The following is a 27,318-nucleotide window of genomic DNA, read 5'->3' on the forward strand; positions in this document are numbered from 1 at the left end:
CCAGGGCTGGATGATGGAGGATGACGAGGTATCCCCAGGCAGACAAAGCAGCAGGGTGGGGCGGGGTGCACTTAGGGTAGCAGAGGAAGGCAGAGAGAGGCCTGAGGAGTGGGGATCCAGCTGCTGTCAGCCGTTTGGCAGAGCTTGATATGTGGTGCCAGAGAGGGCGTGGCCAGAGGGTGGGCTCAGGTATAAGGCCTGAGGAGCTTGGACCTCATCCCCAGGACAGGTGAGTCACTGAAGGGTTTTAAGAAATGGGGTGCTATGTTTTGACTGGACCTTTAGAAAGACTGCTCTGACTATAGTGCCGAGGGTGGATGCAGAGGGCAGGGAGCACTGAGCTGCAGGCCAAAGACCAGTTAGGAGGCTGGTGCCCTTTAAAGGCAACATTTTTATAGGGACCCAGCACAGTCCGAAGAGCTCCCTCCTCTCTATATGTATGTAAACACACACATACCCCTATATACAAATACAGGCACAGCTGATGTGGTGTATATACTGTTGTTATCTCTGCTAGATGGAGTAGGAAACTAAAGAACAGAGAGGTTAAGTCACTTGTCCAAGGGCACACAGGAAGTGGTAGTCTCAGGATTTGAACCACCAGTTCAGCTTGAGCGTTCATGCTCTTAACCACTACACTATCGTGTCACTCCATCAAAGATGACCAAGGATCGGGACAGGGTAGCATTGTTAAAGGAAAGTATTCCTGATGGGCCCACTCTATATTAGGGGATCCTCCGAAATAGCTTTTGGCTTCCATGGATAGAGGGGGTGCAGCCTTTAATTCTGAGGCCTCTGGGAAAAAACTACAGCATGAAATGTGAAGGAGCTGGAAACTCCCAGGACAGGGCCATGAGATGAAGCCACTAGGGGTCACTTGAGTCCCCAGGAACACATACCTTTGGGGAATGGAGGTAATACTTTTGCTTCGGTGGGTGTGGGCCTGCAAATTCTTCAGACACAGGAAGGCAGGGTACAGGGCGGTCAGAGAAGGCTGTGCCCCAGTGAGAAGAACCCTGCTTTCGTCAACTCACAGCCATTCCTTCCAGGGAGGCTGAGGTCAGGTGACTCCTGCAGGTGCTATGTGTTCTGTAGGCCCCGTAACATGTGGCCGAGGCTATGACGGCTTGGAGCAGCCCCACTTTCCACCCTCCCAGCCATGCTCCCAGAAGGGATAGGATTTGGAGGTGGCTGAGGGCTAGAGGCCTAGCCAGGGGTCCTCTGATAGAAGAGAGGTCCAGGATCAGAGGGGAAGGTTCCATGTGGCTTCTGTGTGATACATTTGGTGGTATGCAAAGCTGGACTTTGAGCTTGCTGGCTCTGCACTTTGGACAGCATTTTAGAGCCTCATATCCCTCATCTTTAAAATGGGAATAAAATTCTGCCAAAGCAGAGCTGTGGCGAGTGTCAAAAGTGAATCCTGGCTGTTAGCCCACGATCCACACTTTGGAAAGTCATCGTCAGATGTGCAGAATTTTCCAAGTGTTGTACAGCTTTTGGAGTTGGAGCTGCTGGTACTTGAATGTAACACTGAACTTCACTCCAACTCTAGGGGCTGCTAGTTAGTGGTCAGCCAAAGAACAATAAACAATAAGGGATCGCGAACTTCATTCCTTCACCTTTGCGGATGGAACTCAGAATTGTGTTTGAAGTCTGGGCGAAGTCATGTAGAAGCATATGTTAACAGCACCTCCTGCTTGCTAAGGTGGGGAAACCACAAGGTAGGTATTCTTTAAAAGCCAGCTGAAAAGCTCAGGAAACAAGGGATATTTTGGGAGTGGATAATTCACAGCTACTGTATATATAGGTTTAAAGCAAAGAAAGCAAGGAGGGCAAGACTGAAGCCAGGGTCACCATCCTAGATGAGGACTAGTCCAATCAGCCAATCAGAGGCCTGGCCTGATGGGCATCTGTGCCAACACCTGTTGGAACCAGAGCATCTATTTACCATCCCAGGAAAAGCATTGTCATAGATGAGATTGTGAGGAGTGATGCCTAATGCTGGTAAAATCACCATCAGAGCATTACAAATAAACACACACACCAACATTCCCTGCACTAGTGGAAAAGCCCCCCCCACCCCAAGGGGCATTTACACACGAATGGCTGGACAGGCTCCAGCCACGCTGAGGCTTGGCACCAGAACTCCTCCTAGGCAGACCACACAAGGCAGACACCTGTCCGGCCCCTGCGTTATCCAGACCCCAGCATGGGGGAACCAACACAGAAAATGGTTTACAAACCCCGAGCACAGCTTCTCTTGGCTCCGGAGGTTCACATCATATCTCTGCCATGCTGCTTTCCCCACTGCAGGGCGTTGGTTCCCCGAGACCGGAAGACCCATACTCACACCTTGGGGGGGTCAAGGGCCCCAATGGCGCCCGCCACAGCTCAATTCAAAAAGTAGCACAAGGGTTTGCTGCGTCTCCCACCAAACTAGCTACTGCTACAGCCATGGTTAGTATTCTGGGAGTTTCCTCCAAAGTCCCCCTAGACTGGAAGTGTTTTGGAACTCTCAAGCCATAAGCTGCTTAGGGTCCCAAGCTTGCTTAGGGCCTCTACCCGATTCTCGCAGTGGCCCATTTTTTGAAGAGCTTCCTATTGGTTTTCCCAAAGACAACGAGCCCACACTTAAGACGTGCTTCTCTCTCTTTCCATCCCTTCATCCCAGGCACAGGGGAGCTACCTGGAGCCCTGTGGACCTGGGGGGTGACATGGGGGAGAAGGGGGATTGGTATTCCCGGAGGGGACCATAACCAGCAAAGCGGAGGGGCTTGGGAGCTGACAGTGCAAGGAGAGAGGCCGGGACAGGGGAGCCAGGCGACTCCTCCTGCAGTGGTGTCCAAGTCCCCACAACCTGGAGAAGACTCGGGGTACCTAAGAGTGGGTTCAGCCTCGGCCTCGTGGGCTGGTGTCACCGCCAGGGGCCTGAGGTCCAGCCCCGGGGGGCGGGGAGAGCCGGCCGGCGGCCTTCCGACTCGGGAGATTGGGGGAGCGGGTCCGCGCGGAGGGCAACTCACGGAGGAGAAGTTGTGCGGGCCGCAGAGCTCGCCGCGGTACTTGCAGGAGAGCAGCATGTCCTCGAGCTGGTGGCCCAGGCGGTCCATGAAGGCGGCGCTGATGCCCTCGAAGTGGCGCGGCGGCAGGAAGAGGCGGAAGTCGGCCAGCTTGCGGAACCACTGGCGGCGCGGCTCGTCCCCCCTCAGCAGCTCGCTGACCAGCGGGCGCGCCGTGCGGTTGGGCAGCAGCAGCCCGAGCCAGTGGCCGGCGTAGTAGAGGTCCCCCTTGGAGAGGCGCGGGAAGCGCAGCGGGTTGTTGTTGCACACGGTGACGGCGGGGAAGGGCAGCTGGCGGCTCCACTCGCGGTGCACCCGCGTGTGCGACGGGAAGCTGAGCCAGTAGAGCAGGCGGTTCGAGGACCAGGACAGCAGCAAGCCGAGGGACGTGCAGAAGGCCAGCACCCACAGCGCCCGTCGCTGGAAAGAGCCTCCCGCCGCCGCACGCCCCGCGCACATGTGCCGCAGCCCGTGCAGTTTAGCGCGGCTCAGCGACGGCCGCCCCCTGCGGGCGACCCCCGGCCCCTGCAGCGCCCGCTCGCGCTCGCGCTCGCCGCCCCGGGGCCGCCCGGCTGCCGCCACCGCCGCCGGCGCCGGCTCCTCGCGGGCCATGCGGAAGCGTCCCGGGCCGGTGAGCGCGGCCGCGGGCCGCCCGGCTCCGCCACTCCGGCTCATTCATTCAGCCCGCGGCTGGCGGCAGCGGCGGCGGCCCCGGCCGGGCGGAGCCGCCATGGGAGTCCGCAGCAACAGTGGAAGCAGCAGCGGCAGCCGCTGCGCGCAGCCCGCGCCAGGGAAGCGTGCGCCCGAAAGGAGCTCCGGTGGCGCGGCATGCCCGCCCGGCGCCGCCACCGCCGCCTCCGCGGGCGCCCGCCCGGGACCGAGGCCGCCTCGGCCCACCGCCCCTGGCACGGGCCTCCCCGAGCGCCTCCCAGGCTCTCCTGGCCCCGAGTCCTCCTGGCGGACGCCCGACGCCGGCCACTACCTCTGGAGGGGCCCCGCTGGGCGCCGCCTCTCCGGTCCCTGGGCGCTGCGCCCGCCTCCCCTCGTCTTGGATCTCGGGGGACCCTGAGCTGAGTCCCCGCGGCTCCGCCTAACCCCAGCTTTTACGCTGGTCCCGGGAGAGCAGCCACTCGGCCACCAGTGCCTGATTCGGACACCCCCAAGGACCCCACCAGCCCGGCCGGTGGCCCGCGGTGCTGGGACACGGGGGAGAAGGCGCCGGGGGACGAGCGCCCCCAGAGGCGCGCGGCGGCTCCTGGCTTGGCGGGTGGGGTGGGTGTGTACAGGGGTGAGCGGTCGCCCAGCTGGCTGCTGCCCTCCTTCCCTTTCCTCCGGGACCCTTCTCACTGCTCCTCGGGCTGCGCTCGGCTGAGACCTGCTAAGGCTCCCCCAAGTCCAGGGCCCGCGCCTCGCCTGGGGCTGGGGGCGTCTCAGGGTCCTGCCAGAGGCTGCTGGCCGCTGGGCTCCTTCAAGGGTGCTGGCCAGAGGGAAGTGTCCCTTCTCCCGCGGCTCTCCGAAGTGCCTCGAGTCTCCAGAAAAGCCCGGTCTCGCCGTCCCTTGCCTCTTCTTTTTCCTGCCCCGGTGCTCCAGGAGCTGGGGACCGAGGAGCCCCGGCTACACCTCTCGGGGGTGACCCGGACTCGCTGCTCCGCGCGCCCGGCTCGTCTCGAGACTCCCAGCGTCGCGGCGGCGGCGGCGCTCCTCTCGCGGCTGCCCGGCCCTCCTCGGGCCCCGGGCGAACTTGGGCAGCGGCCGCGCGACGCTGGCGCGGCTGGGCTTCCAGCACCTGCTCCTCAGCTCGCCGGCCCCGCGGCTCCGGGCGGGCGGGGCGGCGGCGGCGGGCGCCGTGCGCTCCCGGAGACGCGGTGCTGACGCGCGCGGCCCCTCCTGGCTGCATTTTACTTCCTGGCCACTGTGGCCGCTGCACACCGAGCGGGAAGCGTTTTGCCGGAGCCGGCGGCGGCGGGGGGATGAGCTGCACAGATGAGCCGCGCTGGCGGGAGAGATGTGGAGTAGAAACGCTGCGTTTATGTGGGCCGCGTGTGCATGAGTGTGAGGACACTTTGGACTGTCGACAACCTGAGCCGCTGTCTAGTGTGGGCATTTGAGCAAGTGTGTGAGTGGGGCGTCATGCACTGAGTGTGGGTGGGATGTGCGTGTGTACGTGTGAACAGGCATTTCTGTGTATCTGGTGAATGTGAGCCTATGTGCAGAGCTGTGGCTCTCTGAATGTGTGTGGTGTGTGTAGAACAGAGTGATGGCTTGTATGCTCTACGTGTGTGTAAGTGTGCATGTAGGCGGTGGGAGGCGTGAACGGGCGTGTTGACGTGTGGGTGGATATCGGGGTTTCTGGATGTGGTGTGTGGTTGGTGTGTTTTGCGTGTGTGTGCTGTGTAAATGAGTATGTGTGTCGGGGTGCTGGGAACAGTCACTGGGTCTCTGGCAGGTTGGGCTCAGTGGGGCAGCCCTGCCCCCTGCCTGTTAGGAACTTCCGGTGTCCTCCAGTCACTTCCCCGGCTGGGTCCGCTGCTCAGCCCTGGCGCAGTCCACCAAGTGCAGCCTTCCTGGGTGGGCGGCAGGGAGGAGGATGACTTCCATGGACAGGAGACTCCATATCTGCCATTCTCATGGCGGGGTTCCTACAGCTGGTTGGCTGATGATGTCACCCTTCCCTCCTGGACAGGCTCAGAGTCTTCCACTAAGCCCTGGGCACTCTTGGACACTTTCATTTAGCTTTTTAAAATATTCTGCCTTGGCGTGTTTGGGAGGATGGGTGAAGCATGCAGTGTACTGTTAACTCCATTTCACACTAGACTTGGGAGGCTAAGTACTTGCCCAAGGTCAAACTGCCCCTAAGTGGTGGATCAGGATTCTACACCCAGGTCCCTGAAGCCCTGGTTCTTTCAACTGCACCACGGGGCCTTGCAGTTTGCACTCTCTGGGCCAGGCGCCTTGAGGCCAGGGCTGGAGTCTTGCTCCTTGCCTGCCGCCTGCCCCGCGTGGTGTATGGTAGGTCTCTTCCCGTATTTCCCAAATAATTGAGTCACTGAGGCCTCACTGGATGGGTAACACCTCCAGCATTATTACTCCCTGGGATAAAGGAGTTTCGTAGACATTTTCTAGAGAGTAGATTGTGATGGTGGCGGTGAGGGGAGAGACAATGTGAAGGGATCTTGAGGGTGGAAGGGCACCCCAGTGAAGCTGGGAGATTTGGGGTTTGGAGGATTTGAATTTGGGCCTGGAGAGGCATTTCACCCATTTTGTGATGATTTATTAGAGGTGGTCCAGGTAAGTCTGTTGAATGAGCATCAGGTGTCTGAGCGGTGCTGGGTGGGCTTTCCCTCCCCACTGACCTGGAGGGTATATGTCAGCATGGCAGCCCCTGCATCTGGTCTCTGGAGATGGGGATATCTGAGCCACACACACACACACACACACACACACACACACACACACACACTCCTGGAGGCTCTTCTCATTCACCTGGTGAGGAAGCTATAGAAGTTGGGCTTTGCTAAAATTCTGCTTTGGATTCAGTTCCTTGAAAATATCTGTTGCTAGCTTTGGGGGGCAGGTTCTGAATCTGCCAGTTTTATGGGGCCTCTAACAAAGGCTCACACACCAGTGCTTCAGCCTGGTCCCAGCAGTCCTGGGCTGGTGGCGGGGGGAGGGGAGGGGTGCCACATTGACACATATCCAGACCAAGGTGGGGCGACCTTGTGAGCTCAGTGAAATTACTGATGAAGTAGCCAGGGCAAGCATGTGACATCTTCCAGCATCATAGCCCTGGGATGGCACGAAACTCTGTCTTGTAGAAACCTTTAAGACCTTTTATGTTTCTGATTTGTTCAGCTGTTGTGGGCTTTTTCTTTCCTGGCATTTTCCCCCTTGAAATGTACACATGCTGCTTTTGGTTGCCTAAGTGTCTTCTCTGCCATGGTTTTTACTGTTAATTCTCCAAATGGGTCACTTTTTCAGAGAGAGGAAGGGTATCCTGCATGGGCTTCAGGGGTCTTGGCACAGAAATCCAGAGACAGACCCAGGGAGGCCTAGTGATCCCGAGTGATTCATGGCTTTCTTTTTGGCACATGTATGCGATGCGTTTCCTGCACTGCCTGAAATCCCCCCACCCCTTTCTCGACCAATACTTTGACCAGCTCTGTGAAGTTCTGCTCTTTCCCCAAATCCCAACTGAAGCATTGCCTCCTAGGTAACTGGATTGACAGCTCCATCATAGCCTTTGCATAGCACCTTGTCACTGTGTGTGTCTAGGCTTTTCTTCTGGACGTGAGCCCTTTGAGGACAGGGACCACATCTCATTCACATTTTTGTCTCTATCTCTCAGCACAGTGCCCTGGCACCTAGATGAAACACACCAAAATGGGGAAGAGAAGAAAGGAACTAAGATTTCTTGACTATCTCTGTATGCCAGGCAACTGTACCAGACACATAAACATATTTAATTTCTTATTCCAACCTTGCAGGGGGGTATTTTTGCCCCCTTTTTACAACTGTTGAACCAAGGGCATGGAGAGCAGGAATTGATCTCAGCAATAACTCATTCCAAAGTCCAAGATTTTCCTTCTCCATCATGCTTCTTTGAAAAGTATTATGATAAATAATAACAATAATAATAATATAATAAATGTAGGACTTCCTAATCACTAGGACTTGTTCTAAGTGACTTACATTAAAAACAAGTGTCATAAGCATTCTAAGTGTTTAATCCTCAAAATAATCCTACTAGGCAAATACTGTTATTTTCTCTATTTCGAAGAGGAGGAAGCCTTACCACAGAGAGGTTGAGTTACTCAACCTAAGCCACACAGCTTAAGCAGGAGAGCAGCCTTTCAATGCAGGTAGTCTGGCTCCATCCCCTGTGCTCTCAAACCCTACCCCATACCATCTCTGCCCTCAGAGCTGCACTGATACAACAGCTCGTGTGAATTCGCTTTCCCATTCTTGCAGGCTCACTTGGCCAGAAAAACAAATTCACGAGGCAGTGCATGAGTTGCCCCACGTGACCTATCCACCAAGAAGTGTGAATTTAACATTGTGATTTCCCAATAATAAGCTTTTAAGAAAATTTCCCTCTTCCTGTTTATCTCTAAAACATCTGTCGCTCCACACCTGGAATCCTGGCCTCCTGTGTGATGTTTGGGTGCCAGCCAGCCCACATTCTGGTGGGTGACCACCACCGCCAAATATAAGCTCTTTCTCCCATTAAATGAGTTTGTTGGGCGGGGAGGTCCATTTAGGTCAATGTGATTTTCTGTTTTTATAATCCAGTTGTAGGAGCTGATACTTGTTGGCTTGATCGGGCTTCACTGGGTCCCCTGATAGTCCTGCTTACCCCCAATCCCTACTGCTCAGGGGCTTGGTATTAGAAAGTATCAGAGGTACTACTTAACCCTGCTCTTTGGAATCGCTGCTACACACCTGAACAGTGACAGTCCACCGGTAACTGATTCTATCCCAAAACATCTGGCAGTGTTTAAAGCTTCCTTTCATCAAACTGGAATCAGTCTCTTTGCAAATGTCTCCTAATTTATCCCCGGGGAGCCACACAAAATAAGTTTGATCTTTCTTTCGCGTGGGAACCCATCAAAATACTTTATAGTATCAGAGTATGTCAGTGGTGAAAGGGGCTCTAGTAGTCTGCCTTCTAGCAAAATCTTCAAGAAAGTCTTTCTTCTCCAGGTTAAACACCATCAGTTCCTTCACTTGTTTCTCCTGTACTTTCGGCTCTTGGGATGGGATCGCGGATGTCGATATCTTTAAAATGGTCCCATACCCACTGGTATGAACCCACCAAGCCCTTTACTCTGGACCTGGTCCATCCAGGCCCTGATCTTCCTTCTGATGGTCGTGGGATCTTATCTGCCACCCTCCTCCACCCCTGGGATTTAGTGTATGTGGCGGGTGTGGAGGGGGGAGAGGTGACAGTAACAATGGGCTCTTGGTGTCTTTGCTTAGAATGCCGGGCGCACTTCCTTTTAGGACTCATGGTGATGAGTCAACACTACCTCTAGTCTCAGAGTTCATTGCTCTTAGGGGGCAGGTGTGCTTTTGTGGGTCTGTCTGTGAATGTAAAGAGCTCGTTTTTTCTCCTTCTTTCTCTGTCTTTCTTTTTCTGTCTCTGTACTGCCCTGGGCTCTCTGTCATTCTGCTTCCCTCTCTCCCCCTCTTCTCTTTTCTCCTTCTCTTCTCTTTTCCTCCCTTTCTCCTCTCCCCAACCTCTGCCTGAAGCCTAGCAGTCCCCTCTGCTACCTTCTTAGCCTGTGCTACTGGTGGCCTCTGGGTGCATAGAGGTGGCTGCATTGTCACAGGACCTCAGCCAATGTCCAGTAGTCATGATAGGAGCTCCTGCACTGGTGGAAAGGGCAAGGGGGACTTCACCAGGGTTTTGGTCACTACATACCTCCTTTCCCATCCATCCCAACCTCCCTCCATGGGGCTGGCGCTGGAGTGGCTGTTCCATCTTACCTCTTCACGTGCTTCAACATCTCCACGGCTTCTCCCGCTTCTTCCGTGGCTTTCTTATAGTATACTTGGCCCCTCCTGGTTCTCTCTTCTTCTGGGCTCCTTCTTAGGTTCTCCAGATTTTTTTTTTTTTTTGCATTTTTGGTCATACTCATTTTACTGGAGTTCAAGCTCTCAGCTGCTCATCCTTCACCAGCACTAAATCCCAGGGGTAAGAAGGCAAACGGGCCCACAACTACCAGAAGAAAGATCAGGACTGAAAGGACCAGGTCCAGAGCGGAGGGCTGGTAGGTTCATGCTCTGTGGAAGCGCTGTGCTCCATGGTAAATGGCAAATCCTGAAAGATGGGAGGATGTAATGTAATTGAACCCTTTCACTCTCAGGGGAGAAAGCAGAGGTCCAGAGAGGGGAGTGGCATGCTATAAATCACACAGGTGGATATCGAGAAACACAGAACCAAAATCCAGATTCCAACTTCAGGGTCATTCTCTGCTCACCCTATGGAATAACTTTTCGACCACCCATTTTGAAATCAGCAATGTATTCACATAGTCAAAAAGGAGAAAAGAGTAAACAGTCTAGTAAAAAAATCTCTCTACCCCTTGCCTCCCCCGGTCACCCATCTGTCCTCCTTGGAGGCAACTAATGCTATCAATTTGTTGTATAATCTATTAGTGATACTTATGAATATACATATGTGTGTATAGTCTCCATATGTTTTCCTTTTCTCACGCCAATGGTTGCCTTCTGTGAATACCATTTACTAGAGTAATTGTATTCTATGTTCTTCACACCTTTTTTCTCTGTATTTGCAGTTATTTTATGGTTGCCTTCCTCTGGCACCTCATTCCAACTCCTGTTATTTTCCTCAACTTCTCATTTCATATTGTCCTGCTCTCCCATCCAAAAAGGACAGTGGATCCTATGACAAGGTGGTACACAGAGCTCGCTGTTTTATTATCAGATTTTCCATTAACTCTTTGCTAGATATTCTGATGGATGAAAGCTGTTGCGTGGATAATCTCAAACATCAGATAGTGCAAAGATACTTCCACCTGCCTCTGAACAGTATTACATGATGCATTTGCATAGGATTTAATTTTCTGGTCAAATTTTCTTTAAACTAATTATAACACACACACACACACACACACACACAATTGAGTGCCCTCAGCACACAGCTCTTGTTGGTTTGGGAAAGTGGTCCAAACGTGCATTGGTTGGCAGAGAAAACCAGTTTGGGATTCAGAAGTTTCTGTGACTAATAAAGAGAGTGAGTAAGATGCACCATGGAGAGAACCAGAGGGTGTCAGTGCCAAACGTGATCTTAATGAGCATGTGGTTAAACATGAGGAAGAGGAAGAGGAAATTGATATACAAAGTTTAGTAACTTGCCCCAGTCACTGGGAAGTTGATCTTATGATGGTGATGATGATGATGGTAATGGTGATGGTGATGATGGTGATGATAATGTGATGGTGGTGATGGTGATGATGATAATGGTGATGGTGGTGATGGTGATGATGGTGGTGATGATGATGGTGGTAGTGATGATTGTGACGGTGATAGTGATGGTGATGATGATGATGGTGATGATGATGATGATGATGGTGATGGTGATGATGATGATGATGATGGTGATGGTGATGATGGTGATGATGGTGATGATGATGATGGTGATGGTGATGGTGGTGATGATGGTGATGATGATAATGGTGATGGTGGTGATGGTGATGATGGTGGTGATGATGATGGTGGTAGTGATGATTGTGACGGTGATAGTGATGGTGATGATGACGATGGTGATGATGATGATGATGATGATGATGATGGTGATGGTGATGATGGTGATGATGATGATGGTGATGGTGGTGGTAGTGATGATTGTGATGGTGATGATGATGGTGATGATGATGGTGGTAGTGATGATTGTGACAGTGATAGTGATGATGATGATGGTGATGATGACGGTGATGATGGTGGTGATGGTGATGATGGTGATGATGGTGATGATGATGGTGGTGATGATGAAGGTGATGGTGGTGATGGTGATGATGGTGATGATGATGATGGTGGTGATGATGATGGTGGTAGTGATGATTGTGACGGTGATGCTGATGCTAATGCTGATATTTGATAGCTAACATTGATTGAGCACTAATTATGTCAGGCACTATGCTCGATGAACATGCGTTAGCTGATTTAATCCTCACAGCAACCTTATGAGGTATGTATCACCATCATAGATCTTCTACACAGGAGGAAACTGAGGCAGAGATTGGATAAGTAACTTGTCCAGTCAGTGCCTGGATTCAAACCCAGGTGTTTTGGCTCTAGAGTACAGGGTCTTAATCAGGTTGGTTGAATTAGCTGAAATGAGGACTGTAGTGGTATTGACTGAGCACCTAGCATGTGTCGGGTGCTGTCTTAGGCACAGGAAATGCAGGGTCTACTCAGACGTGGTCCCTGTCTTAGCTTGCAGTCCAGTGGGGGACGTGGGTAAGAAAAGAGATACCTTTAATAAAGTATGATAAATGCTACGCTAGAGTGTGTTGAGAGCGTCCAGAGGAGGGGGCTCCCCTCCCTTAGTCTGAGAGTGATCGCCATACACGTTTCCCAATGAATTTCTCCATTCATTTTCATTTTCTCACCCCAGCTCATGGAGAACTGTATGACTCTGCCTACAGGGATCAACCTTGGGGACAGGATCTGCGACCAATTGTAACCCCAGCATAAGCTCACATTGAGGAGCCCTGATCCATGACATCCATGTGTCCACATCCACATCCTCCTCCTGATGTGGCTTTTTGTGTCCCCAGTGGTGTCTTGTTGACCTGTGACATTTACTTTCTAAGTCCAGGCCACATCAATAATGAATTTGGGGTTTCCCTGGTGGCGCAGTGGTTGAGAGTCCGCCTGCCAATGCAGGGGACACGGGTTCGTGCCCCGGTCCGGGAAGATCCCACATGCCGTGGAGCGGCTGGGCCCGTGAGCCATGGCCGCTGAGCCTGTGCGTCCGGAGCCTGTGCTCCGCAACGGGAGAGGCCACAACAGTGAGAGGCCCGCATACCGCAAACCCCCCCCCAAAAAAAAACCCAATAATGAATCTCTGCCTCTTCTCCCAGCGTGGCCTTCTCTATTCTGGGTTTAGGCTTGAATAACTGGGTCTTGGTTGTAACTTTGACCATAAAGTTAGCAGAGCGATGGAGCTTTGCACACTTTTCTAGCCAATTTCCTCTCCCATACACATAACAAAACTCTCATTAAAACAGTTAAGCACAATAACCTCCTCCAGTAATTATCACCCACTCATATTACGAAAAGGCAGGCAGTTAAAATCGGATTTAATAACATATAAAACCCCAGGTACAATTAGGCATTTTATTCTCAATTCCTTGACTGTCCCCTTAACTGTTTTCAGCCATGACTTAGTCTTACCCCGGCTCTCACCTCCCCTTTGGGGAGCACTAACTAACCAGCCCTGAATCTGTCTTGCAGACAGACCCTCTGCAGTGACTCAGAGATTTCAGGCCAAGTTGATTTGTCAAAAGCCTCCATCCAGGCTGCTTTCCCTCCAGCCGCAGCTTTTCTCTGTCTCAGCCACTAGCAGTTTGTTTACTTTCTTTCCTTATAAATGACCTGGGCCAAACCACTATCTCGGGTTTCTCTCCTCCTTGTTTATTTGCCTGTCTGTCCACAGGAGGGGCAGAGTGGGAGGGATTTTATACGTTCTTTTGCAGGGTGTGGACCTGTGTGATTATCCAAAGAGAAGACAGGGAGAGAACGGCAGGACAGGGAAGGCAGGATAAGGGAAGGAAAGGCGGGGGAGGGGATGATGGGGAGGGAGAGGAGAGGAAGATAACACAGAGTACCAGCCAGGTACCTACCACATACTATTTGTTATGTGCACCATATAATGTTCATTTTTTTCCTTTTTGGCCGCGTTGCACAGCTTGCGGGATCTTAGTTCCCCGACCAGGGATAGAAACTGGGCCCACAGCAGTGAAACCACCAAGTCTTAACCGCTGGACTTCCAGGGAATTCCCCGATGTAATGTTCTTCATAACAACTCTCCCAGGTCGGTACCATTATCCCATTTTACAGATGGGGACTTTATCTTTCCAATCTTACTCTCTCTGTTGCTGGTTTAAGCACAGCTCAAACCATAATCCCCCAGGGCAACCATTCACCGAGCTGGATGTCAGGCACTGAGTTAAGCCTCATTTTCCAGATGAAGAAAATGAGGCTCAGAGAGGTGAAGTAACTTGCCTAGGGTCACACAGTAACAGAGCCTGGATTCCAAGCCAGGTCTGACTCCAACGTGTTGGTACTTGTTAGAAAGGCAGGAAATTGGGAGTTTAGAAAGAGAAAAGATAAGGTGGGTGGCAGCATAATTCAGAATTGTGCAAAAGCCCTTGGGGAGATGAAGGGAGTGAAAACAGAAGCTGGGTTCTCAGTATCTGCTGTGCGTCTGGAGCTCTGTTCTTCCCAGCTTCAGCGTGATGCCATCACGGGCAGAGCTAAGACTATACAAGTCCAGTGGTAAGAAAGAGGTTCAGGGAAGTACCCATGGGTACAAGTGCCAGGCTGGGCTAAGAGAACGTCCAAATGATCGAACGCGCTGAGAGCCATCACAGGGCTGCAAAGTGGGAGCTCATGTTTACAAACCACAGACTTTCAGCCTACCCTCCTGTCTCCTTTCTTCCCTCCCTCCCTCCCTCCCTCCTTCCTTCCTTTCCTTCCTTCCAGACCTCAGCTTTGCTTTCTGCTTTTAATCAATACTTCTCTAGCCCAACAGTGCTTAAGTTTACTCATTCAATAGTTCTCAGCAGCCTAAAGCACTAACACACAACATTAGATTCAAAACAGCTTTCTGAAAGTGCCTGGAGTTATAAAGGCAAGTTCATAAGCTTGATGTGTAATAAGAGCATGAGACAGTTCATACCCTTTGACCTGGTAATCCCACACCCTAGAAGCTTCCCCAAGGAAATAACCCCTAAACAAAGTACATAGGTATTCTCAGTGAGGCTTCTCATGCTAGAGAAAAACAAACAAATTAAAAACAGTTCACATGCCCAACACTAGGTGTATGGCTAAGCTAATGATGGTGACACTATGTCATTGGAAAATGATGACATTTTTAAAGAAAAGAACAGGACAAGGATGCTAACGTGTTGGGTTAGAGATGAAACAGCACCGACTAAAAAGATCTGAGCACAAAGGGCACACCCAGCCTGATTTGCACTCCAGGAAAACATCTCTTTGTACCTGAGCAATGATTAGAGGAGAATTAGGACAGACAGTGTTTACTAACAAATAGCTTTTATTGGTGAAGTTTGTTCGATTTCAGACAAAGCCTAAGCAACTTTACCAGAGCCAAGCTTGGAAAGAAGGCACATCGTAAGGTGAAGAATTTCTGTCTCTATGAAGTGGTATCACTGGATTATGGACCACTGGACCTGGACCTCTTGGCCAACCTCACCATCCTTCCCACCTTGGCACTGCCAACCCGCCAGTGGAAGCAAGCCACAGATGCTGCCCTTATGTGGCTGGAACCATCACCCTGAACTTTGCCCACTCTTGTGTATTCCGCCTGCTCCTGGGTCCCCCTCCCCCTGCATTACCAGGGTCCCCACCTTAGTCTCAATCCCTTTTTGTTCAATCCTGGAACAAAACCCAAGCAGTGACTCACATGATAGATGCATTGTGACCAAATAGTGACCCATAATAAAAACCGACCCAGAGACAAACTGTCCCCAATCAGGGAGGGGCATTTGGATGAGGATTGCTCTGAGGTGTTGCTTTCCTTGCGTCCTTTCTGCTGGCTAGGTCTCTGTCATCTGTTCCCAGACTCTGCCCAGATACCTGACTCTGACTTGTGATTAAACTCACAGCTGGCTGACTTGGTTTGGCGCACTTGACCCTGGCTGGACCTCGACAGCATGAAGGGTCCAAGCACTTTTTCCAGCTACATCACATTTCCACCTTTAACTATGGTTGGAATTCTCCTTGGTCTTGGCACCCACGGTATTCTTCTTTCTGGTTTAGTGGCAGTTCAAAGAGCTAAGGAAAAGTCTGAGCAGTCACAATGCATGTCCCTAAACTAATAATAATAATAATGGCCTTAATTGAAGATATTAATGTGGCAGGCATAATGCTAGGGACTTTGCATGCATGCATTATCTCATTTAATCCCCAAGTGACCCTAGTGAAGTAGATATTATTCTTTCTCTTTGTGCCAAGGAGGAATCTGAGGCTGAGAGAAATCAAGTGGATTATTTAAGGTCAAACTCGGGTTTTGCTGATATTAAATCCTCCCTCCAACCCCTGTTATATGATACAGGCTTCCAGGCACTAAAGTTAACATCACATAGTTTAAGCATGAGTGAGCCTTTGATTTTCAGGAAGGCTGCTTACTTTTACTTTATGTACAAACCTGATAACATGCTTCGTTTTGTTTTTCAGGCTCTCAGTAGAATAGAAATGACATACATTATGAAAAGAAACAAGCAGGCTTAAGATTCAACGACACTGATGGGAAGAATATACAGCCAAAGCCTGACCACAAAGGAGAAGACAAAAGAACTATAAAAACAGATACAAGGACTAAAAAAAGACACCACTTAATGTTGGGCAAACTCCACACGTTTCAAATCGTCCTGAGTCTTTTAGCCCCAAAGAAGAGTTGGAATTTACAATGATGGCCTTGAGTTGCCAAGATTACATTTTGTTCTGTATAATTTGCATAAGAATATATGAAAGGATGGGATATTTTTCAGAAGGAGTTTTGGCCAAATGGTTCCATTAAAAAAAAAGTTGTGGTATTCAAAGGAATAAATAAATCCTTAACTCTTGGAAATGTTGGCTGTTCAGAAAAATCACTTATTTCTTTGGAAGAGAGAGTCTAAACGACAAAGGTCCATTTCTTTCATTGGTGCATTGTTTCAGCCATCACCTTGAACAAACTTTCCCTGTTGTCATTTTGTTTGATGGCCAAACTGTGATTCGGTACATGGCTTAACATTTCCAGTTGGTTACGTTGCTGCCAGTTGAGTTATGTTGTGGGTGTTTAGTTGTTCTATAAAAGGGTGTTTCGTGGTATTTAAACGTTTCTTTTCTGTTTCTTAAACTAAAAATAATGACAGACCACTTTTTCCCTCATTTTTTCTTCCCTCGCAGAAAGAAACAATAAAGGAGAAACGGGATTCTGTTTGAGAAAAGAGTTCTACCACTCATGTCTCCATCAGAAACATTTTAGGGCTTTGTTCTGTGGGACTTGGAAATCTTATGCAATCGGTGACAGAATTCTGACTTATAGACGGGTGTCAGAAATCAGAATATCTCAACTAATGGAGCTCATTTATTAGCTTTCTGAAGGCAAACTTCCCTTGGTGGCTTGTGTGTGTGTGTGTGTGTATGTGTGTCTGTATGTGTACATGTGTGTATGTGTTTATGTGTGTGTACATGTGTGTGTGTTTCCCTTTTGCATATTCACACTGATTGATACAGAGGAATGTGAAATGTCCATGTTGCTTTGTGAAGTATTCACAATATCCTTTTAAATTTGGAACTGGAAGTTTAGCCATGGAAGATAGAGATTTCATTCATGAATTCTAAGTCCCTTTTTCACGTAGAAATCTTGGAATTATCCTCAACTAAGCCCTTACCGGCCCCCCTCCCCTGCTACATTCCGTTCATCACTGAAGGCTGTCAATTCTGCCTCTAAATTATTCTGAAGCCCCTGGGCAGTGTTCCATTCTCATGGCTGATAAGTTGGTTCAGGCCCTTCTGGTCTACAGCTTACAGCCTACCCTGTTACTATAGCTCTTACCTGGGCCCCTTGTCTTTGATTTCCTCCCTCTCCAATCCATTCATGACCCTACCATTCTGATTACATCATTCTTCTGCTTGAAATCCTTCAATGGCTCCCCAGTGCTTATGTCAGAGCTTCACAGCTTGTGTGTTGTGTCACACGATGGGTCTCAGGGAGTGTGGGTATTGATTCTCACAGCTTTGGGGGTAACAGAGCAGGCTTGGGGCAGCAGGAGCCCCAGGGGCTGCTCAGGACTGCAGTCTTATCCATTTGCCCCTGTATGCTGTATAGATATTACCTATTGTGTTCCTGAAAACATTCCAGAAAGTTCTGGAAAAGCCTGGCTTCTAAAGCCCTTCTCACCCTGGCCCCACTTACTCCACCATTCTCTCCTGCTACTTCCTACCCCACAAACCCTTTATCCCGGCCATCTAAGGTTCTTGCTTTTCCATCTTAAATCCATACCACGTTTGTGCAACTTTATGACTTTGAAATTGACATCTTCCCTTCTCTTCTTGGTGAACCTGTCACTTTTGAGGCCCTGCTCACCTTTCCCCTCTCTGAAACTCTCCCCCCGCCCAACCCCACCCCATGCTCCTGCAAACAGGATTAACCACTCTCTCCACATTGCTCCAATGCAAGCCAGGTAGGGGAAATTGGGAAAGTTACTTAAACTCTCTGAGTCTTAATTTCCTCACTTGAAAAATGGAGGTAATAATCTCTGCCTTGCAAGGTTAGCATAAAGATTAAATAAAATAACATATGTAAAGCATTTAGTACCAAGCTTGGCATACAGCAAGCATTCGGTAAATATCTGTTGAATAATAAAGGGTAGTTGCTATCATTAACTATCAGACTTTGTCAGTGCACTTATCCCATAATTGTGCGAGGGTTGTTAACTCCTCCTATTGTCTTAGTGCAATAGATTCTACTCTGCTAGGGTGTCAGCTCCATGAAGGAAGGGGTTTTGAGTTTGTCTACTGCTGTATCCCATACACACTCAACAGGGCCTGGCACATAATAGACCTGATTAATCTTGGTTGATTGCTTGCTTTCCCCCTTTGGTTCCTGGGAAGGTCAAATGGGATGATGTATGTGAAATACTTTGAAAGTATACACATCTTGCAAATATCTTATAAGTTTAGGAATTACCCTTTCATCGATGCTTTTAGTCTCAAGGCTGATGCTTGGGCTGGGCTGCCAGCACACAAACATGCCTGCAGACCCACGTTCCGTGGTGTGGCGTGTCAGTTCTAGGGTGGTCTGAGGCCCACACAAAATGCTGGCATTTTTATTTGTTGGACAGGGATAACCCAGGCAGGCATCCTATTTGTATCATTATCTTCTGAAATAGACGTCTGAACAGAAGAGTCACTTATGGATCTGTCAGTTTCAGCTCTTATGCTTCTAGCAGCAATGCAGTTCTAGATATTTTGTCCACTGAGTCCAGATACCCTTGTTCTCCAGAGCAGGGTGTGACCATCCTTATCAAGGAAGGGCGTCACCTTGGGAAGGGCAGGTAAGGGAGACTCTGGGTGGGCTTCACTTCAGGTGAGAGTAGGAAGCTCTTTAGCAATCAGCTGGTCCCATCTCCTTGGTCTAATGTATAGACAAGGAAATTGAGGCCCAGAGAAAGTCAGCGACTTGTCCCAGGTCACCCAGCCAGCTCTGGGATCCCCCTTCAGTATTTCTTCCTTTTACTTTGCTACAGTGTCTATAACAGAGAGAGGAGGGGGAGTTCCAGGCCCAGGAAATAACACTACTTGAAAAATATGGAGTCTATATAAGGGCTCCATTCATATATATTTGGGCTCAGGTCTGAACAGAGGCTGAGAAATGAAAATTCTCTGTATGATAGTGAATGAATGCAGGTAACGTACAAAGACCAGATTGGTGAGTGTGTATATGTGTCTCTGTGTGTACCTTATTTTTTTTTAAATTAATTAATTAATTTATTTTTGGTTGCCTTGGGTCTTCATTGCTGCGCACAGACTTTCTCTAGTTGTGGTGAGTGGGGGCTACTCTTCACTGCGGTGCGCAGGCTTCTCATTGATGTGGCTTCTCTTGCTGTGCGGCACAGGTTCTAGGGCACGTGGGCTTCAGTAGCTGCGGCATGTGGGCTCAGAAGTTGTGGCTCACGGGCTCTAGAGCGCAGGCTCAGTAGGTGTGGCGCACAGGCTTAGTTGCTCCGCGGCATGTGGGATCTTCCCGGACCAGGGCTTGAACCTGTGTCCCCTGCATTGGCAGGTGGATTCTTGAGCACTGCACCACCAGGGAAGCCCTCTGTGTGTTCTTTATTATTTAGCTTATAAAGAGGATTTTATTTTATTTCTTGTTACATTTTCAGGAAATTTGGGTGGAAGAATATAAATAATACGAAGTTTCTAGAAAATTAGTTTCTCGACAGGTAGTGGGATGGATTGGGGGTGGGAAGAAAAGGAGGCAGGGACACAATTACCCTCTTCTCTGCTGGAACTGATGAGGGTCGGGGCACAGTGGTGATGGTGGAATGGAAAGAAATATTTCCCTGGAAAAGAATAATTAAGGGTCCCATGTGAGAGACACAGGGAAGGAAGAATCATTGTGAGACTCCTCAAGGAAGAAGTGGTAACAGTTAATCAGGTGCCAAAGGTGATGAAGTGCAGGTCAGACAGATAACAAGGCTGATTGCAAACATCCCTGAAAAGGCCAAAAAGGCCAAAACACACAGAGAATTTTATGTAAATGAACAAACTTTAGCTTTCATAACAGGGGTTTCGGGCCTGGAATACAGACCCAAACTAACTAGGGAAGGAATGACTCTGGGGCTTTCAGTTTATTATTTAAGAAACCTCTACATTTGTGTGTTTTTTCCCAACCAGACGGTGTTTACTCAACTCTTAACAACCATGCCCGGCTCCTTTAAGCGACCACATCTATCTCCTCCCCCTTCTCCAAGAGGAGACAGTCCTTTCCCCACATCCCAGGCCCAGGTTCCAGACACTGCGCTTGTTTTGTCCTGCTTATAGGACTGCCTGTTCTCTGATCCCTGCTTTTTCCTCCACACCGTCTATCATCTTAACTCAGTAATTTGGACATGACATTGGAATGTCTTTCTTTTCTGATTTCCAAGTCCCTGTTGGGTTGCCTTATTTAAACACCTTTCCTGGTATTGCCTGGAGCTGGTCTCGCCAGCCTCAGGATCATAAACCAAACCCCAGTTATGGAGCCTGGCCCAGTAGCTGGCCTACTGCAGGTATTCCATAATTTTGTGTTGTTGTTGACTGCATAAACGAATGACTGAATGATGAAGGACAAAAGGAAGGCAGGGAGGAGGGTGGGAGAAATAAAAGGAGCATTTTTATTCCACTGATAGATTTAACCTCTATAGCACCAAAAAACTTCGTTGAGCTGGTTTATTTCTGGGAAAGGCAGTACCACCTGCATATTAACAACATTTTGAAACTATCCTATGAGAGTAGATTATATTACTCTAATATGAATACTCTGTATTATTATAATACCACTGTTGGATGCTTGTCTGTTGAAGCCTGGGTGTTTTGATGCCTGTGACGTCTCTTAACCCCTTTGATGTCCATTTGCATGTGGTAAGAGGTGAAATTTATGCTCAGGGAGGCAGGTGGTACTTGGAATGATGCTGGTGCTTGGGAGTCATGAACTCTGGGTTCATGTCCCATATGTGCCACTGACTTGTGACTTTAGGAAAAGTCACAGGGACTGGTCTCTGGGTCTAGGGCTTTCACCTTTAAGATGACATAGTTGGACTAGATAACCTCTAGAGTTGTGTTTCTCTAAGACTTGTACAGACCTGAGCTGGTCTATGAACCTCAGACCAGAGCAGACCCAGTCCCATCTTTGGAGTGATCCCAAACACCAACATTACCTCCTCAATTCAGGTACAAATGTGCATCCACAAGGACAGCGCTTAGTGACTGCGGTGCTGATCTGAGAGAACAACCTGGACTTTCATCCTCGGTCTCAGAACCGGTGTTAAAAATGCCTCTGAAGACGTCGGACACTGGCTGTGTGTGGGTTTGATCCTCCCTTCGTATCTTCTGCTTGTTCTCGCTTTTTGTGTTTTTCTGGGAGGGGAAAATTACTCACATAGAGTCCAAGAGACAGAGTCTTCTCTTGGAACACACACCTGCTGACTTCAGTGATGTCTGCTGTACACAAGATTGCTTGGAGGCTGGGAGGAAAACTTTTCTTATCCTTTTGTATATCAGAAAGAAAGGCTGCCTTTTTGTCTTAGCATTACTAATCTGGTTCAAGGGCTAGAGCTTTCTGGAAAAATCACAAAGCCTGCCTGATTTTCCAGCCTCTGGTTAGAGAGGCAGACAGGTAAACACAGACCTACCACAGCCTCTTCTGGGTTCCAAAGGCTTGGGGAAGAGTGCTCTGATGCTCTGATGCCGGGCCACACTCTCAGCATGGCTCCATCGTAGACTGGGGAGAACAAGAGGAGGGAGGCAATAGCTCCTTAGTTGGGCCGCCCTGGCTGCTTTGCATCTCTTTGATCCTTTTAACCATGCTTCTAGGTCTCTAAGGAGGAGGAGCCTATTTCACAGATACAAGAACTGACACTTGGAGAGTTGAAATAACTTGCTCAAGTTTCCACATTAAACCTGGGATTTGAGTCCAGGTCTGACTCCAAAGGCTGTGCTCTTTCTACTAGATACTATGCTCCCCCATGGCGGCTGCTCCTAGCAATTGTTTGGACGGGGGTTGTGTTGCAGGGAGGAGGTGGTAACAGTCACGATGGGGGCATGCAGGGCAGCCCAGTCTCTCTGAGCTTACATTTAGCCCCTAGGCAGGAAACTGCTGACTCATCATGTATCTGTTTGCCCTGCTAGAAGCAGAGAATGTAGGAGTTTGGGAGATGGAGAGAGAATTTGGGGAGCTCAACTCTGTTAGAACCCCGAGATGCAAGTACATAGAAGCAGGGTGGTAGGTAACCCAGAGACCAGGAGGAAAGCTGGAGGTTTTCATTTGAACACAGAGAGGAGACACTCCCTGCCATGAGCCACATCTCTAGGTTTCCCCCTTTATCCCACTTCTTATTCTATAGGCTTTCTTTGGAGAAGCACCTGCTTTCATGGTTTCAACTCATGAACGATGTGATGACTTCTAAACTACAATTTCTGCCAAATCTTGCTTCTGATTCCATGTGAATCCTTTAGTCCGCTCCACTGGAAGCTCCTCAGCCACCTGAAATTCAGCGCGACCAACAATGACCTCCTCATCTTTTTCTCCCAAACACCTTCCTAAGTTTCTCATCTCAGCAAATGGCGCCACCATCCACCCAGTTGCCCGTGTCAGAAACTCAGGTGTCAGACTTCTTCCTCTGCCTACCCCCAAGTCTTGTTGATCCAAACTCTAATATCTCTCAACTCTACCCACCTGTCTCCCACTATCTCCATTCTCATTCTCACTTTTTGTTTGTTTGTTTGTTTGCTTTTGGGGTTTTTTTTTGCTCATTCCGCATGGCTCATGGGATCTTAGTTCCCTGACCAGGCATTGAACCTGGGCCCTCGGCAGTGAGAGCGTGGAGTCCTAACCACTGGACCACCGGGGAATTCCCTCACTAATGTTTCAAAGACGCCCATCGTCTGGAATCCTGCTTCAGTCTCCTTTTTGGTCTCTGCTCCCACTGGCTCCCATCCATTTCCCACGTTGCTGCCAAATCAGACCTGTTCACTAGTCTTCTCTAGACCCTCAGGAGGTCCCCTTGGCCTTCAGGATAAAGTTCAGCCCCCGCAGTGGTCTTTTGGACCGCTGTCAAGAAGAGCAGGTACTAGAGGATGATGCCTAAGAACCTGGCTTTGAATATCAACTCTGCAACATACTACACATGTGACGCTGGGTGAGACACACAAATCTCTCCTACCCTCCGTTTCCTTATCTTTAATGTGGATCTAAGAGCACTGACATTGTTGATTTTTGTGAAAATTGAATCAAATGAGAGTAGTACATGTAATCTGTGAAACCAGTGCCTAACGTGTGATAGCTTTGAATGGCAGACATCCGTAAATGACAATGCTGTAAACCGTGTTGTCGGTGGGACTTTTAATGGTGTTACACAGGAAGTGTCATGGCGTCCAGGTTTCCACCTAATGGGGGAATTCCATTTCATCATGGGCTCCAAGGGAGGGAGCGACTTTTCTGCCAGGTGTAATATGTCACGCCTTTCCCAATGCATGGTACTGGGAAAAAATATCATGGAACAATATGGAAAAAATATCATGGAACCTACTGATGGAACAACATGGAAAGGACCCAGATGCAAAAAAAAACTTAGATCAGCAAAGTCAAGTGTAGCAAAACCACCTAGCCACCCTGTGAACAAGAAGAACAGTGAGCAGCAAGGAGGGAAGTAAATATATCCATAGGAGCACTGAGAAAGAATCAGTGAAAAATATAGGAGGCAAAAATCTCAGGATTTTCCATTATTAGAAAAGGACCTACCTCTGCCGAGGCACTATATCCTAAGAGCAGCCTTGCACGCTCCTGGAAGAAGCCCAGCAGGACTGAACAGATTTCCTTAACCACAGTGGTTAAAGGTTATTCTTATTCTTCAGAGTTATCATTTGTTCTATCACCTGGGATCATAATCCACTGGACCATTTTTTATGTCTAATTATGTCCAATATCCCTTTCATCACAGCAGTGTAGACTTCATCATTTTCAACAAATCCCTGTGTTTCCTTCACAAAATCTGGAGCTAAAAACTCTGCTAGTGCCGCATAGCACAGGGAGATTAGCTCAGTGCTGTGTGATCACCTAGAGGGGTGGGATAGGGAGGGTGGGAGGGTGACGCAAGAGGGAGCGGATATGGGGATATATGTAAATGTATAGCTGATTCACTTTGTTATAAAGCAGAAACTAACACACCATTGTAAAGCAATTATACTCCAATAAAGATGTTAAAACAAAAAAAAGAAGAGTCATGTACCACAATGTTCATTGCAGCTCTATTTACGATAGCCAGGACATGGAAGCAACCTAAGTGTCCATCAACAGATGAATGGATAAAGAAGATGTGGCACATATATACAATGGAATATTACTCAGCCATAAAAAGGAAAGAAATTGAGTTATTTGTAGTGAGGTGGGTGGACCTAGAGTGTGTCATACAGAGCGAAGTCAGAAAGAGAAAACAAATACCATATGCTAACACATATATGTGGAATCTAAAAAAAAAAAGGTTCTAAGGAAGCTAGGGGCAGGACAGGAATAAAGACGCAGACGTAGAGAATGGACTTGAGGACACGGGGAGGGGGAAGGGCAAGCTGGGATGAAATGAGAGAGTGGCATGGACATATATACAGTACCAAATGTAAAATAGATAGCTAGTGGGAAGCAGCTGCATAGCACAGGGAGATCAGCTGGGTGCTTTGTGACCACCTAGAGGGGTGGGATAGGGAGGGTGGGAGGGAGATGCAAGAGGGAAGAGATATGGGGACATATGTATACGTTTAGCTGATTCACTTTGTTATACAGCAGAAACTAACACACCATTGTAAAGCAATTATACTCCAATAAAGATGTTAAAAAACAAAACAAAAAAAGATTCACAAAAACAAAATAACTCTGCTAGTTATTGTGATGCATGGATACCTGGATTGGGGTGGGGACGAGGGTACTTCCTATGTGATATTTGTTAAGAAATTCCTTCTCTGTGAAGCTGATGGGATCTCTGCTCTCATATTTTCTTTCTTGTACTTGTCCATTACACATGCTCTTTGAAGTATTCCAATTGCTTCCTGGATGAAACTAGAGAGAGAGAGACTTGTCTTTATGTGGGTCAGAATAGCTAAGAGAGGGCCATCCTGAGAAATCACACGGCATGGTGGCAGAGATTGCTGTGGCCCGGGAGCCTCCATGGAGGGACTCCTGGACACACAGGAGGTGGGGACAGCTATGATGGGTGAGCCCTTCCCACAGGGAGTTCTCTCATGGAGGGTGTGTTATTCTTTGTGGACTATTTGGGGTTTGCTTCATCTGTGGCTATGTGTGGTTGTCATCATGTGCAGGAAAAGCAATGGGGTTTGAAGCTAGAGAGACACTGGCTTGGCTCAGCAGCTCCATTCTTTACTAGCCATCATGACCTTGGGCTGTGTTGCTACTCAGACCCTCAGTGTCCTCCTTGAAACCTTGTGGAAAGGATGCTGTGAAGATTAAGGGAGCCCGTGCAGTAAACCTTCAGCACCATTTTGGACGCAATAATGTGAATTTCCTTCTTCTTCCTTTCCCTTTCCTTCTATGCCAGACCATGTAGGGGGGCCTCTCTGCAGGGTATTATCCGAGTCTGTTGAGCTTTCCCAAGGGCACAATTCCTTCTTGGTTGAGCAGTCATGTTTCCAGGAACTTGGACTTTCTGAAACATGGATGCCAGCATGGGCAACCCTAGCTCTGCCCTCAGGTGGACAGGGACATGGTAAGATGCCCACCACTGTATACAGAAGAATTTCTAGTACTTCAGTTCCAAAATGTTCTCACTGAAATCTGCCCTTCTGGAGAGGGCTGGGAAGGAGGGGGTTTATTATGTAACGTGGATTTGATGTTAGAATTTGCACATTGAGTTTTCATTACCAGGCCTCATAAAAAGCAGAAGAGCTCAGTGGAAAAGATTTAAAAAATTATTTTTTTTTACAAAGATAGACAGGTCAGGGGGTCGGACACATTCTCCACTCTGTGGTTCTTAAGGGCAAAGATAAATGGAAAAAAGAAGATTCTATTTTTATGCTTTGAAAGCACATACTTTAGGTCAGGAAAATAGTCAGTCCTGATGTTTAGTCCTGTCAATATAGTTTGGACCAGATCTTTTTTTTTTTTTTCTTTTTATTAGTTGGGGTAGCTGACAGGGTAGGATGATGGGGAGGTCACTTGAGACATACCACCTTGCCTGGTCACAAAGGGATTAAGGAAACTGGACCTCCTTCAGCCAAGGGATATTAGAGAGACTTCAATTCAAATCTCATTTCCACCCCTTACTATCTGTGTGACTCTGGGTAAATCATTTAAGTGCTCTCTCTGGACCTCAGTTTTCCCATCTGTATAGTGGGGGCAACAGCAACTACCTTGCATGTTAGATGTGATACAGTATGTAACAATACTGTCTGATACCTAGAGGGTACTAAATGAAAATTCCCTGGTGGTCCAGTGGTTAGGACCCTGCACTTTCACTGCCGAAGGACCAGGTTCGATGATCCCAGGTCGGGGAACTAAGATTCTGTGAGCTGTGTGGCATGGCCAAACAAACAAACAAACAAACCCCCAAAACAAGCCCATGGAGTACACACCAAAAAACATGCAGAGTGTCTAATGAAGAACAATGTTGGTATCTGGGAGCCTATTGCAAATGGAACCATGGGTCTTCCCTCCATAGCAATGATTCTGAGATTTGTTCAGAGTAAAGGCTGAAAGAAAACCCAGGTAAGTAATAAGAACACTTTGTGTTGTTCTTATACATTCTCCATTTGTATACCAAAATGAATTGCAGTATCTTAAGACAAAGTATATGGATACAATAAAATAGGAAAAATTTTTAAAGCCTATAAATGATTGGGAAAGCAAATAGTGTCATTACTTTGGCTGACATAATGCACTGAGTTTCAGGATTGAGTTTGGAGCTTCCCAGTAAACAAACCAAGGGGAGAAAGGAATGGATTACATGATTCCCATCCTCTGAAAAAGCACATGATCTTGCTGTTTAAAGGAGGAAATGTTTCCTTAGCAATTCCAAAAGGAATTCATCACAAATCCCTAAGGCATTTATGACATTGCACTTGATACGTGCTGCCTAGAGCAACATAAGGAGCGCCGCTGTCTCCACCACGACCTTCCTCCTGTGTGTTCCATTTGACCTTTATCATCTTGACCCTTGATGCAGGAAGCCAAGAAGGGTAACAAATCATGGCGGCGTTACTGACTTGGACATTGAAAAGATTTGGGTTCAAATCCCAG

The 27,318-nt window shown here is 48.6% G+C and overlaps 1 protein-coding gene across 2 annotated transcripts in view; it reads right to left on the reverse strand.

Annotated features, from left to right (window-relative positions):
* Positions 1 to 27,318, reverse strand: part of ASIC2 (acid sensing ion channel subunit 2) — a 997,430-nt gene that overhangs the window by 232,961 nt on the left and 737,151 nt on the right. The window contains exon 1 of one of the 2 annotated variants that reach the window (XM_060081379.1): positions 3,021 to 3,731. The exons of the other annotated variant lie outside the window; for it this stretch is intronic. Coding sequence (XP_059937362.1) covers positions 3,021 to 3,731 — 711 coding nt within the window. Of the gene's footprint in view, positions 1 to 3,020; positions 3,732 to 27,318 lie in introns of those variants that run through there. 2 annotated transcript variants of the gene reach the window in all.

The sequence above is a fragment of the Mesoplodon densirostris genome, chromosome 18 (genome assembly GCF_025265405.1).
Source record: "Mesoplodon densirostris isolate mMesDen1 chromosome 18, mMesDen1 primary haplotype, whole genome shotgun sequence".
Lineage (NCBI taxonomy): Eukaryota > Metazoa > Chordata > Mammalia > Artiodactyla > Ziphiidae > Mesoplodon > Mesoplodon densirostris.